The sequence below is a fragment of the Cynoglossus semilaevis genome, chromosome 16 (assembly GCF_000523025.1).
Source record: "Cynoglossus semilaevis isolate Cse_v1.0 chromosome 16, Cse_v1.0, whole genome shotgun sequence".
NCBI classification, from domain to species: domain Eukaryota; kingdom Metazoa; phylum Chordata; class Actinopteri; order Pleuronectiformes; family Cynoglossidae; genus Cynoglossus; species Cynoglossus semilaevis.
Window position 1 is genome coordinate 6,264,884 of NC_024322.1, and position 13,994 is coordinate 6,278,877.

The 13,994-nt window shown below is 41.3% G+C and overlaps 1 protein-coding gene across 3 annotated transcripts in view; it reads right to left on the reverse strand.

Moving 5' to 3' along the window:
* The window catches only part of LOC103391853 (obg-like ATPase 1), a 46,217-nt gene that overhangs the window by 23,098 nt on the left and 9,125 nt on the right, over positions 1-13,994 (reverse strand). For all 3 annotated transcript variants that reach the window (XM_008328287.3, XM_025063981.1, XM_008328288.3), the window contains 3 exons: positions 5,835-6,010; positions 2,453-2,533; positions 2,092-2,189 (listed from right to left, as the gene is read on the reverse strand). In XM_008328287.3, coding sequence (XP_008326509.2) covers positions 2,092-2,189; positions 2,453-2,533; positions 5,835-6,010 — 355 coding nt within the window. The remainder of the gene's footprint in view (positions 1-2,091; positions 2,190-2,452; positions 2,534-5,834; positions 6,011-13,994) is intronic.

A 13,994-nucleotide genomic window follows, 5' to 3' on the forward strand; every position in this document is an offset into this window, starting at 1 on the left:
AGAGGGAAGTAATGCAGCTGTGAAATGGACTGAAAGGGTGTCCTGAGAGACACAGATAAAATTGGCTTATTTGCCTCATAGGATTCGCCTTCTTTTCCTCCGCACATTAAAGCTGAGATTGCAATTTGTCTTGCTGTTTGCTTTGAATAGACCTTAACCGTATCATCATCTCAACTGTGCTGCTGGAAAAACACGGGAGCATGGCGACAGCCAAATGGCAGTCTGGCGTCTCTGCTGCAGACTGACTGCCATTAGGGCTGAGAGCAGCATTTATTGTACAATTAGGGCCAACAAGATCTACCTGTAATCATCTCCATACAGGTGTGAGCCTCGCTCCGGACAAGGGAAGTGACTCATCACCTGTCAAACATCAACACTTTGATGTCAGCATTGTTCAGTGGGGAGCCCTCAGGACACACGAGCACTACTGTTCACCTGTTTAAAAAAAAACCCACCCAGATTTATTGCATTTCAGACAGTTAAACACACACACACACACACACACACACACACACAAGCCTGTAAAACATGAAGAAAGCGCTCCACTTTTTTTTCTTCTCTACCGATGACTGACGTTCCACATTCCATGAATCATACGATTTATGACTTCTCCTCCCCCGCCCTCCTTCTGACACTCATACTTTTGTGTCAGGAACATTTTTTTTTTTTACGAAAAGCCTTAGGTAAACAACCTGTCTCACAATACAATGGCTGCCAAGTTAACCACTGAAAACAAATTTTTGAAAGAGGCGACACCGCAGGCCCAGAGGGCAATTGGAAAAGTGCGATAACGACCCACAAGTTGGCATTATTGACAGAAGGGCTGCGGTTGGAGGAAAGTAGCCCTTTCAGGTATAATAGATGTCTAACACCATCCTCAGATCATTTCTATGACTATGACCCTGTGGCGACATTACTTTAAACAGAGTTTGTAGCTCAGAAAAGAATAAAACATCCAGGAAGACTAACTCTAAACTCTGTTGACAAAACACAAATCCATACAGACAGAGGAATCTAAATAATTATCAATTTCCTTTGATAGATTTGCTTAGAATTGTCTTAGAATGGAAAATAATAATAATCTCGACTCGACTCATTTAAATCTAGTCACAGAAACTAATGTCACTGTGAAGATGAGTAAAGGATTACCTTCAAAGGTACACAGTTGCTGGATTCGCTAGTGATGTTAAGAAAATGAATTAAATAGAGGCTTAAAACTATAATGTAAAGCTCAGTTGTGAAGAGCACAGCATCACATAATAGCCTAAACGTCTTGAAATTAGCTAGTAGATAAAAAGACATTTGTTAAGAGTACTCACTAAATACTCTATTACACCTGAATGAGATTAGATTTTCTAATACAGCAGAGAACTGTCTGAACTTGAACTAGATTAGCTTAAAAAGTCTATACGTAGGTACAAGTTAGCCTACAAATGTATTGAATACACTCGCCCTGAAACAACAACTGAAATATTCCTTAGTATTTAAAAGAAGACCAGGGACTTCCTCCACTACAAACACTCAGCCATGTTTCCCTCGTCATGTGCCACACAGGGCCCCCAGGGGGCACACCTGATCTGAGCTGAATACAGAGGGAGCCTCCATTGCCTTTATTATCTGTGAGTACTTTACTGCTGTAGTTTTTGAAGCTACTTAAGCAACAACATAAAAAAAAAAGAAAGCGAAAATTACAAAGAAAACAGGGGGCAAAACGTAATCATCACGATCTGAAGTTTTTGGCAGTCGTCACGAGGCATGAATTAGTCGTTATTGTTTTCTAAAAGAACGTTTGGTTTTTTTTGGCATTCGAAGCCCTCGCTCACTTTGATATCACATGGAAATGAGATTTTTTTTTGATGGCAAATGAAGACCATATGGGAGTATGTGCTTAATAATGTTGAGAGGGAGGAGGCTGGTCTGGGGGGNCTTGGTGCCACCTCCAGGCAGATCCTCTCACAGAGATACAACTGTTTCTGTCAGCGTGAGACCACAGAGTCAGTAGATTGACACACACACACACGCACACGTACGTGTACTGACACATGTGAAGCCCTGTGTGTTGGAGGCGACACTTCTTCTCAAAGGACTTACCATTTGTTCTTCCTCCTGATGTAGTCTTTCTCCGAGAGGTTTACGAGGTAAATCATGGGTTTGGAAGTCAAAAACAAGTATTTGTTCAACACTTCGATCTGTGATCAAAACAGACAGGGCACGTACTGAGAATCCAAACTTTCTAAAAGGAGTCTTTGAGGACAAAAACAGACCTAAAGTCTGGCGCGGCGTCTCCGTAGGGAGTCACTTGAAAGCCTTTAAACGGCTCTAAAGACTGTGAATAATATTAATTTGCGAGTTGAGCAGAAGATGCGGTGCTAACAAAACAGACAGGAGTAAAGAAGAGTTGAAGGTTCAGCTCAGACATAACATTAATGTGAGTGTTACTTCAAAGACTCACCTCCTTGTCGTTCCATTCGTGATAGTAGCGAACATGTTTCTTTTCATCAACTACCCAGCTCTTGATTTTGCACATAACGTCCTGTTTGGGGTAAAAAAAAAAAAAAAAAAAGAGAAAGAACAAGAAGCCATTAAAGGAGATGAAAAAGAATATAAACCCAGCAGGGTAGCAGGGTAATTATTTCCTAAATACATGGCATCCTGATGCCAACATGAACAATGGCTGTGCTTGTGTCGGAGCGGCAGAGTGGCCTGGGTTTTGACAGGGATAGCAGGGATGAGACCCTCTTACCCTCCTTTAAATCATGACAGAATGCCTTGTGGGGCGTCTCACTGCTCGGAGTCACAGATTTTTACATTAATATTCCACTGGGACTGTTTAATAAGACAATAGAGACGGAGAAACGGAAAAAATTGAAAAGAGTGGGGAAACTAATTGGAAGTTGGTTAGTTTGGCAGCTCCTCCTCAGGCTCTGTCACGCAGGTGCAGGTGATGTCACGGACAGTATTCTCCTGAGGAAACACTTCTAGTGTGGCGTGTTACGTAAAGGTACTTGTGGGTTGTGATTAGAGGCAGGACTGGATCTTGAAGCAGAAGACGGGTGAGAGGATGGGCGGGAAGTAGTTATAACATTTGTAAAAAAAAAAAAGAAAAGAGAGAAAGAAAGAAATCGAGCCTATTATTGTTGATCCAGCCCTACAGAAATTAGCGGAACACATTCTTTTTTGTTCCTGTCAACTTGACCTCCCCCTTCATATAAAATCTCCCCACCCCGTGCTACACTCCCCCTGCCTCCTTTTCTCCTCCCAGAATCCTTGCAGCACTTCACAATCACACTCTGTTTTTTTTTTTAAAGAATTGAGGAGAAAAAAAAATCCTGCCAGAGCCTCAATTACACAATGGCAGAAAAAAGCTGCAGACACTGACCCCCAGCCAGCTGCATTCACTCTCTGCACATCTCTCTCTGCAGGAATTCTAAAGGCCTTTTAGTCAGGCAGCCAGAGTGCAGCCAGCGGGAGAGAGCGCAGGAAGAGCTGCACACACTCCGCCCGCGCCGGCCCAAGTCTTCACAGAGAGATTAATCATCTGTGAAATGGAAACAGCATACGGCCGGTGACACGGGCCAAACCCCGCTCCAGGTTTCCCTCATCAGCTCGCCGCCATCGTGCGGCGTTCCTCTTACAGGCAGGTGTTAATAAAAGGCATGTAGGTCCCACAGGGGTCAAACACATACGCCTGCCACCACGGAGCTCCGCAGGTGGGCAGCAGAATTATTATTGTTTTGCGAGGACGAGGATGTTGAGGATTCTTCCAGACAAAGGCCGTGAAATACAATGTTCTCGTAAACACAACAAGAAGAAACAGAAGAATGGGTTTAAATCAATGTCAAACAATGTATATGTGGGCCGTTTGCCCTGCAGGTAATGATGTTCAACACCAAAGTCTGAATGGAAGAGGAAAACGAACGACGATAAAATATTCAGTGATGCTTTAGAAAGGTAATTTATTCATTTATAACCTTTAATATAATGACACTGTTACTCTGAAGTCAGAATGACAAACATCTCATTTTGATATCAACATCTAATAAAGAATACACTTTAAACTGCATTGATTTCAGTTTCAGTTTGGCATTTTTAAGAATCTGCACATATACATTAGGTCTGTCTGCTCTTAGATGTGCACAGATATGAATCAGCTGTTTCATCAGCTTTCTGAGGCCCACATTTGGAAACATGGGGCCTAATAATGGGACTCCACAAACGTTTTTAGCGCCAATATTTTACACACCTCATTGATTTTTGTGTAGTTTGATCCAAACCACTATGAAACTGATCAGTTTGACGTGTTGATGTGATAAATAATAAATAGTAAGTCATGCAGGTTTGACTGAATGGTTTATTTGTTGTTAAATCATTATTTATATTATAGAGATTTTTGTTCAACTTTGTCATGTTTTTTCAGCATCTCTTTAATCCAATCAACTGAGTTAATTATGCATGATTTTATATTACTCATTTATAACAAAAATACTAAGACCTTATTTTATAAATACACCTTTACAATCTACGAGAAAATCAGTTTTCGCTCATAAATTAAAGTAGAAGTAAACTTTCAAAATCTAGAATAAAATCAACCTTTTTTTTCCCCGTCATCCTTCTGATGATGTGACATCATTTGTCTCCATAAGAACAAGAACTAAACTATTGTTTTTTTGTTTTTTGTTTTTTGTTTAAATCACAACTGCAACAATTTTACATGAATTTCTTGCCCATATATAGCTGCTGACGTGTGCACGTGTCCGTGCACAGCTGAGTTTGGCAAATGCCAAGCTGAGCCCCTGAGACAATTGCACCAAACTGCCCCCTCCCCTGATGAAAGCCTGGTGTGCAGCCTTTACTAAGTGCCATTCTTTGCCATTTAAAGAGATCTACTATAGATTCCCACTTGCCTGACGTGTGCACAACCTTTGACAAGTAATGTAGATCATTTTTATTCATTGCCTAAAATTGTGAGCAATTATATGTGTAAGCGGCCACCTGCCTGGTCTGAATGGCCCCTGTCTGCGGGGGCTACAGGGGAGAGGGGCCGTGTTGTTGGGTGGAAAGGGGGAGTGAGATGGGATGGGATTTAGGGGTGGGGAGATAGTCTGAGGGAGACCAACCAGGCAAGCAGGTGAAATAGCCCCTCTTGTTAGTGTAATGAGTGGTCAGAGCTGAAATTGGACGAACGGCACCCAGTGAAAGGCCCGGTCTCCTCGTGTGCCTGCTCCGACGATGGGAGCATCAGGAGACATTTACAGCCAAATGGTTGGTATGTCTGGGTGCTAAGCCTCATTACCTTAACAATATAACCCCACTGAATGTCAGCGCATGCACACACATTTAATCTGACAACCAGGTTATGGAGGTTTTTTTTTCTTTCTAATCTTACCCTGTCGTTTCCCCGGACCTTGCTGCATCCACCTAAGAACTCTCCGTCAGGGAATATTCTAAACATTTATGCTATTCATAGCCAGACACTGACATGTGTGTCACCTACGGCACCATTTTCTGAGCTGCTGTAGGTGGATGAGCATGAGCCATGATTTGAGTATTACTTTAGATGAAAAGAGCTGTGTGGAAACACTTTCATTAGCTGGCTGCTGTGACCCAGGGTCAGCAGCTGAATAAGTAACTCTCTATTAATGATTTCTACAGCAGAAAACCTCTGACCCCTGATCACTTTCAATCTGAGACAGAGGGGAAAAATGGAGCTGGGGGAAGGGTGAGATTTAAAAAAAAAAACATACTTTTTCTCTCCTTGGCCATGTGTGTGGGAGGGTTATTATTTGTGTCTTGCTGCGAGGCAGAGCAAAGGGCCTGCTGGGACATTGACTCACATATTCTGGTTTGAGTTTCTTGTCACTGCCTCTGATGGCTGTCTTCTCCAGCTTGTCGATAACAGGGCCGATCATCTCTTCATCCTTCAGCCTCAGCTCCTCGTGGATGATCTCAATGTCCCTCACTGGGTCAACCGTCCCCTCCACATGGACGATATCCTCGTCCTCAAAGGCACCTGTGGTGATGTGACGAGACATTGGTTTACATGTTTACATTTGGTCAAGACTCACAGACAGTGACCAGTGTTCCTGCAGAACAGAGGCAACAAAAAAAAAAAATATATATGTGTATATATATATATTCATTTTGTTGAATAAATAAATATATATATATATGTAGACATATATATGTGTATTCTTTCTTATCACATGTGTTAAGGTTTGGTATGAACAGAGATAAGACAGCTATGTTATCTATATGTCCATGGACTCACACCATGCTGTGCGTCTGCACGCCCCCTGCTGATTCTCTGATTTCAACTCTTTGCCTTCTTTCTTGGTGGTATCTCTTCCCCAAGATTAAATCAATGGCTTGACATTGACAATAAAGGCTTTGCTCGTCATTACTGCTGAGTGGTCATGTTTCTCAGATCCAGTCTGTTGTTGTAGATATCAATAAAACACTGCTTTACAATGGTTTTCAACAGTTAATGTCTGTCCCTTTTTTAAAATGACCAATTAAAACAATTTAATAATAGGACACTTTTTTAAAATTAATTCACTGACATCTAGGCTAGATCCAGGCCAGGTCTTGGCCACCTCAGCTCTACTGTACAGGCTGAGTCCATGCTGGCAGACCTCATTTCATCTGGAGCTTCTTGTTCTATCATAATGGGTAAAAAGACCAGTAGAAATAACCTGCGTTTAAATTTGTGATTTAAATTAAAACAATCACTTCAATATAATGTGTCTATTAAACTGTAGTGTTTCTATCTGTTCTATTTGATTGTTGTTTCTTCATCAAACAGGTCAGATCAAGGTTCATGCCCACCAGGTACCCAGTAACCGTGTTGCTCTACCGGCTGTTACCACTGAGCAGCTGTGCTAAAACACACTAAGACACACTTTAATATCTGTCAACAACAGCCTACTTACTGTAAGTGACTAAAGTACCACACTGTGGTATAATGGGACCGACGTCTCATTCAACAGGCAGGAGGACGTCAGCCGAGTGACGATGTGTTGAGGGACACCGTGTGTGGAATGTGCACGGCGCCGTCACTGAAATGTATTAACTTTTCTTATTCCCGCCTCGACGCCTGAGTGTGCGACAGACTGCTGACAAGTGAAGCGCCGTGAGGTAAACACGTCATTGGTGCGATTCTTCATTACTCATCGTGGCTGTCACGCCGTCTCTCACCGTGTTCACGAAGAAAATACAGATGATTCACATAACTGGGTGTCGTTGACATGACATTTCAGGTAAATCTTTAACAGAGCTGCATCCTGTGGGAACTCATTATTTATGTAAAATGCTACACTTGTTGTCAAACCTCTTCCCTTTTTCTTTTCCCCTGCACCACATTAAATGACTTAATATCATAGTAGCTGGGTTTTAAAAATCTGTTGTCAGCACATTTTATATCTTCAGGATCGCAGAGATATGTCAGTAAATGTCAGGAGTTACCAGACAATGTTTCTCGTGTTCAGATCATCTCTGTAAAATAACTGATTCTACTTTCTGTGTTTGTCTTAGCACTGCAACATGTTGAATTTCATTAACGCTATAGCACTGACACGAATTCTGTCACATTTGTGTTTAGGGTTGTGTTACTCTTGTAACTTTCTATCAATTGCGACACAATGACATTTATTTTATGATGCTAATATTAATTTTCCTGGATTCTAATAATTTTCTATTTAGCATAGCACTGGAACACGCTAACGAACATTGACTTTATGATGCCAATGTTAGCTTCTGAATGCCAGTAACTTTACAACGCTAATATTACATCTGCTGGGATTTGTGATTCTTGTGTTTCACATAGCAAGGTGACATGCTAACTAACTGATTGTACATTTAACATGATGGTTTGCTAATTATTTAAAATGAAAGCTATAGTTAACCAAAATATTGAACCCAAATGTCAACAATATCCGGAAAACATTTTAACTTTAAATCTATTCCTTTCAGACAAAAAACCAAACCCATCAGGGAAGACCATCATATCTCGTTTCTCTAAGGAGGGAACCTGAGTCTCTGCCCTGAAATAATAAAGTGGCTATTGACAATCTAGCATCGCTGCTCATTAGCATCTCACAGCTCTACAACAAAATAGCAAAGTATGCAACAGATGCGAAAATACCAGGATGCATCACTCATGCAAGTCCACAGAAGCTATACAGTTGTGTGCACGCCGTCATCCTGTGCGTTGTCCTTGCAGTGAAATGAACTTATCCAATTACTCTTTGCCTAATCAGGCTGTTTTGGTTCCTCTCCTCTTGCAGAGGTACTCCACAGTATAAACAGTTCACTTATGCCACACAGAAAGGGGCTAATCAGTGGAATTATTGTTTTGCTGCACTAATTTACCAGATCCCTGTACAGCACTGATTGGAATGAAAATTTGCTATTGTGCCTGTGGGGCTGAGAAATTATAATCCATTGCAAATAATTTCGTTAGCTGCAGGAATATACATACATTAAAAAGCAATTATGATGTAAAGTTTTGATTTAGGGTGTTCAGTGGAAAATGCTTAAAAAACCTGTTGTTCAAAAGTGTATTTTCATTAGCAGGAAAGAGGTTTAAAATAGCTAGCAAACCACTCATGATTGGTTTAAATAACTGCTAATGAAGCCAATGGAATCAAATAAATGGACAGCCAATATTAAAAAATATATATATCTCACTTAAAGAAGTAGCAAAACGACAGTTTGGTCGTTGCTATTAATCCCACTGAACGACAGATGGATTAAAAAATACAAAGAAAGGGCGGCAGCAGCTGATCACTCACTGTTTAGTTATCAGAGGACACTCTCCAGCACATATTCCAAAGTAATTTGCTTTAATTATTTTCGCCTAATTTAACATTCTACTTTACCCCCGCCCTATTCAGTCGGGCTTAGAGATGGAGAACAAATACACTGGAGTGAAAGAAAGAAGAGAAATCTGAGGGGGCAATCTCCACAATTAGTCCTCTAACAACTGAGCCGGGGGCAAGAGAGAGAGAGAGAGAGAGAGAGAGAGAGAGTGCGAGGCTACAGGGCCACACAAAGCTGTGTGTAAGACGGTGAAAAGACAATAAAAGATGAAGTTAAAGATTAGAAAGGCCCTGTTTCACAAGTCAGATCTGTCTCTCGGTTTAAAAGCTTCTGCTTCATTTTCATACCACGTATGTTTTGATGACATTATTAACAGGTGCGCCTTTATTGGCAGAACAAAAGGATTAGTCTTCAGAGGATGATTGCCGTTCAATGGAGTGATTAGGGATCAGGCTAAGCCCTGCAAAATTATGGACTTACAGCAGCTCTGCAAGACGGCGAAACGTCACCAATAGCCTTTATGTTCCAGCCCCGTCTCCCAGAAATATGTTCCCACAGTAAGGCTTATTTCTATGTAAAAAATATGCAAATACTGATGTAGGAGTTGTTTTAGCACATCTTAGAGTTTGTAGCGTAAATAAGATAATGATGGTGGAGATCATTTCCAGGTTATATATGTGGTTTTGGTTCAGGCGGCAACCTGTGGTTTGGTTCAAGCACTTAAAGGAAAAGATGGTGGAATCTGTGGTCTGCTTCTTGGGGGACTGGATAAAAGAGTCCATAAAGTCTTGTGTGGCAGACGTCTCACAAACATCTCACTCTTGTACCACCATAATAAACCACAACAAATCTTCTCAAGAATGACTCTGGTTGATGTGGCTTCAAACTGTGGTCTGCTTCAGATATCTGGCTTCATCCTGGTTGTTCACCACTGTGAACTGCTCCCCCAGTTAAAACCTTTACTTCATAATATTGGTTTATTTATTTTTAGCAATTATTAAGATTGCATTTTAATTTTGTCAAAACTAGAGTAGAAGTTTGTGAGACAGAATGCTCTTGAAATCTTACAGATGGACATTCTCCTCCAGTGAGAAACGTGTGCTTGTGTTAAGCTGGATTTAACAAAACCTTTAGAAAATTATTACGATAAAATCAAAACCATTATTCAAGTCAAGTCAAATCCTCTTGCTGTGTTTTGATGTTTTTTTTAATGGTAAACATTACTTTTTTATATTACAATTCATTTTTTTTAGCCTTTATAATCCTCATGTCATAATAATACACTCCCACTGGGATTTTTTTTTTTTTATTGCCCCAGTAAAATATGTTTCAGTTGTTAAAATCCTGAGATGCCTCTGGCTGTTTCCAGGATGTCCAGGATAGAAGATAAAAGTGACCAATGTTAGTGATGTTTCCTCATTCGATGACATCATCTATGTTAGTTATCCACTGTTAACACAAACTCAACAGCAGAAACACGTCCTCCTAAAAACTCCTCTCCTGGACATCCTGGAAACAGCTAGAGGCTTCACAGGATTTTAACAACCGAAAAACAGTTTACAGAAAAAAAGAAAAAAAACCCTGTGGGAACGTATTATTATAAGACATGAGATGATAAAGACAGAGAAAAAAATTACATAATATAAAAAAGTAAGGTTTACCATTAAAAAACACAGCGAGGGAATTTGACTTTTATCGTAATAATTCTCCAAAGGTTTTGTTAATTCCAGGTTAACAAAAGCAGGAGTTTCCCAGTGGAGCAGAGTGACACTTTTATCTCTCTACACTGTCAAGTGCACAGACAAGTCAGTCATCTGAGTGGAGTGGAGATCAATACTGATTGAGCTGCTTCCGCTGATGCTGCTACCTGGGAGGATATGTGGTCAACATAATTCAGGTAAATTACAGTATTCATCGACTCCCGACTTCCTGTGCATGTTTTCACATGCAGGATGGGTAAGAGCACATCTGAAGAACGTGCATTCCTCACACTGCTTTTAAAATGTTCATGCAAAGTCGGTGCCGCAATTCTCCTGGTATTCAGAGCAGTAAAAGCTACTTTATGGGCCGCGTCAGGAAAAGCACATTATAAACTATGCTCCGCAGCATAAAACCACTGGCACACACACACACACACACACACACACACACACACACACACACAGGTATTCATGTTCATTCAGGAAATATCTTCCTGACATTCATTTTATGATACGTCACATTCACGGCAGTTTTTATTATGCTGATTCTAAAATGGAGCCTTGTTGCGTACGCAGGCCTGTTTTCTCTGTGGGTGGAACCTCATTTTTGGGGCATTCAGAGAAACTGCTGTTTTGTGGGGGTCCACGTTTGGATAAGTGTTGCGCAACGACACATTGGCACACAGCTCGGATGAATCCCGTAACTTGCAGACTGAAACCCAAGCCAGGGATCCATGACTGCTGCTGCTGCTGCTGCTGCTGCTGCTGCTGCTGCTGCTGCTGCTGCTGAGAAGTGAATGTTGATGGAAAGGTTTCATCTCCAAATAAACACGGAGAGAAAACAACAGCCTTAATTCCTTTATCATTAGCTTAACCTCTGTCAATCCATTTATGTTGTTAAGCCACAGTACAGCAGAGTGCCTTGATTGAAAGGCACCCTCATATGCACACCACTGTTGTACCACATCATTCAGCGAACAAACCTTTTTAGATCCTTAACTACCATAGTGCTGCTGATTGCACAGGCACCGGCAATTTCCTAACCAACCGCCACCTGAACAATGATGTGTTCAGCTTTCAGGCCCTCCAGCCTTTCAAAGGTGAATCATTTCACAGTTTGGAACGAGATCTCCATAGCAACTCCTCTTTGAAGGGTTTAGAATCACCATCCAATAATTCTATGATCATCGGGCCTTGCCATTCCTACTGGTTCTTTTCACAGAGGACAGGCAAAGAGGAGGGGGGCCAAGGAGAGGAAGCAGGAAGATTCTTCAGTTTATTTCAGCCCATTCATCTCGCTGCCCCATTAGAATTCAAAATATTGCGACCTTCAATCACCAAGCATGTTATCTGGAGCTGCGGCGATCTCCAGTCAAGATGGGTAGACATTTTGCTCTAATCATCCATGATGAGTGGAGGCTGACAAAAACGCTTCGTTCTCTCAGAAGCAAAATGCTCATTTAAATGCTGTGACAGCACCTCGACGCAGCCCCCGAAAACACACAAAAGGATGGTGGTCCATACTGCTAAATAAACCAGATATGGAATTTAGGGGTTTGGAACATAAACAAGGAGAACCTCACTACACAGGGTGGACTGTTTTCTGACTAATGTACAAGGAGGTTATTTTAAACAAGGACTGAAGGCTTCGCACAGACTATTTATTTATCACTTATCAACCTTAAAAAAATCATTTATATCATATTTGCTACGCAAGAGTCTGACTGAAAAAGTGCCATATGATGTTTGTTTTTATTTCTAAAATGAACATTTTGTGAGTAAAAAGTTGCCAGGTCTCACAGGGTTAAGGAGAGAGCGTTACTTAATCTCAGCACCAAAGTGAATCATGGGTAATGATAAAGCTCTGTGGGGTTCATGTTGTTCAAGAAAACCCCAAACTAGGTATTTTGCTCATTTTAAAGCTCGGAAACCAACAACCAACTGCACAAGCTAACTTTTGAAAGATCCATCCTCAGGCTGAAGGCGCTGAGCTGGATGAAGGGGGTTTTGGACATTTTCAAGTTTGACAAATGTCTGAGTTGGTGAGTGATCTGGCTGAATTCCAGCAGCGCAGCCACTGCTGGCGTCAGTTAGGAGGCAGGCGTCCCATAAATCATCTGCGTGTATATTAGTCAACACAGTTTGCCCTTAACAGCCGTAGCTCAACAATCATGTTGCTTTGTTCACTGAGTGAAGGATGACTTCTGATTCCTGCAAAACTTTAAAGACAAAAGAATCATTCCCCTACATTCCAAAATAAGGGGTGGCTCCACGTGAGACACTGGGAAATAAATGCCTCTACGCATTTATTAAGGAATGGGTTTTATTAGACTAAATCACTTCTGGTTGTTCCTTCAACAGGGGGCGCTACAGTGATAGTCTGTATAAACTGTATGTACCCTTGAGCACCTCCTGATATGATCATTTGATCATTGATCGTGTGGCCAGTATTTGAGTCAATGTATATCAGGTACAGAGTTAGCCTAGCTCGAGGCTTAGCTGACCCAGAAAAGGCTACTCTTGTTTCAAGCCAAATATTATATCACGTTGGTCTCGGTTGTTACTTAATGTTACTTAATGGAACTGTTGGCATGAAGACAAATATGTGAACTTTCAAACTGTTGAACTATTATCCTGAGACAGGATGTTCGAGACTAAGACCTCACCTACAAATGAAACAGTTCTCCTAGAGCAAACCACACACAAAAAAATCCTATAATCCCTTAATCAAGTCTGCTTCAAAAAAATGTTTTTAATGAAGTCGTGCCCTACCCTTCAGAAAAATCTACACTGAGACAAAAACACCTACCTAAAATGACCTACTGTACTGTTGGCTAAGGTCACAGAACGAGCAACGTTCAACCAACTTATTTTTTTTAAATAGTTTCCCACTTAAATAACATTGCTAACTCAGCACAGTGGCAACAAAAACTACAATACAAAACAGTACTGTTTTTTGCAACTTTCCATTGGTTTCATCATAAAAGTCCAATCCACTGTGATTAATCTTTTTTCAATTGTTCAGATCAATGCTTCCTTTAAGAAGTAAGATGAAGGAGGAAAACCTTCAACGGAACCAGGAGTTCAGGTGCTGAGAGCATGGACACCTCACGGTCTAATCCAAAAATAACAGCTAGTTTCCTGTCGGCTGCCAGGAACCGCAGCCAGTCCCTGGGTGCTACAGCACAGTGTCTCCGGGCTACAATCTCAGCAAGTGTCTTACAAGTGTAAGTAAGTCTTTATTAGCGGAGAGCTAAAGGCTTCCTACAGTGATTGAGATGGAGCTGGGGGAGGGGGACGGTGCACAGAGCAGCGTGTGAACATTCAAACATGTAATTGCTGGAAAGCAAACATCTGGGAATAAGGCCAGGTGAGCTGGCAGAGTCACCGCAGCAGCGAACAGAGGAGGAGATGAGGTAGAACATGTCTGTGTCTCGTCTCAGACGGTGAGGATCCAGACACGTTCCAGTCATTGCT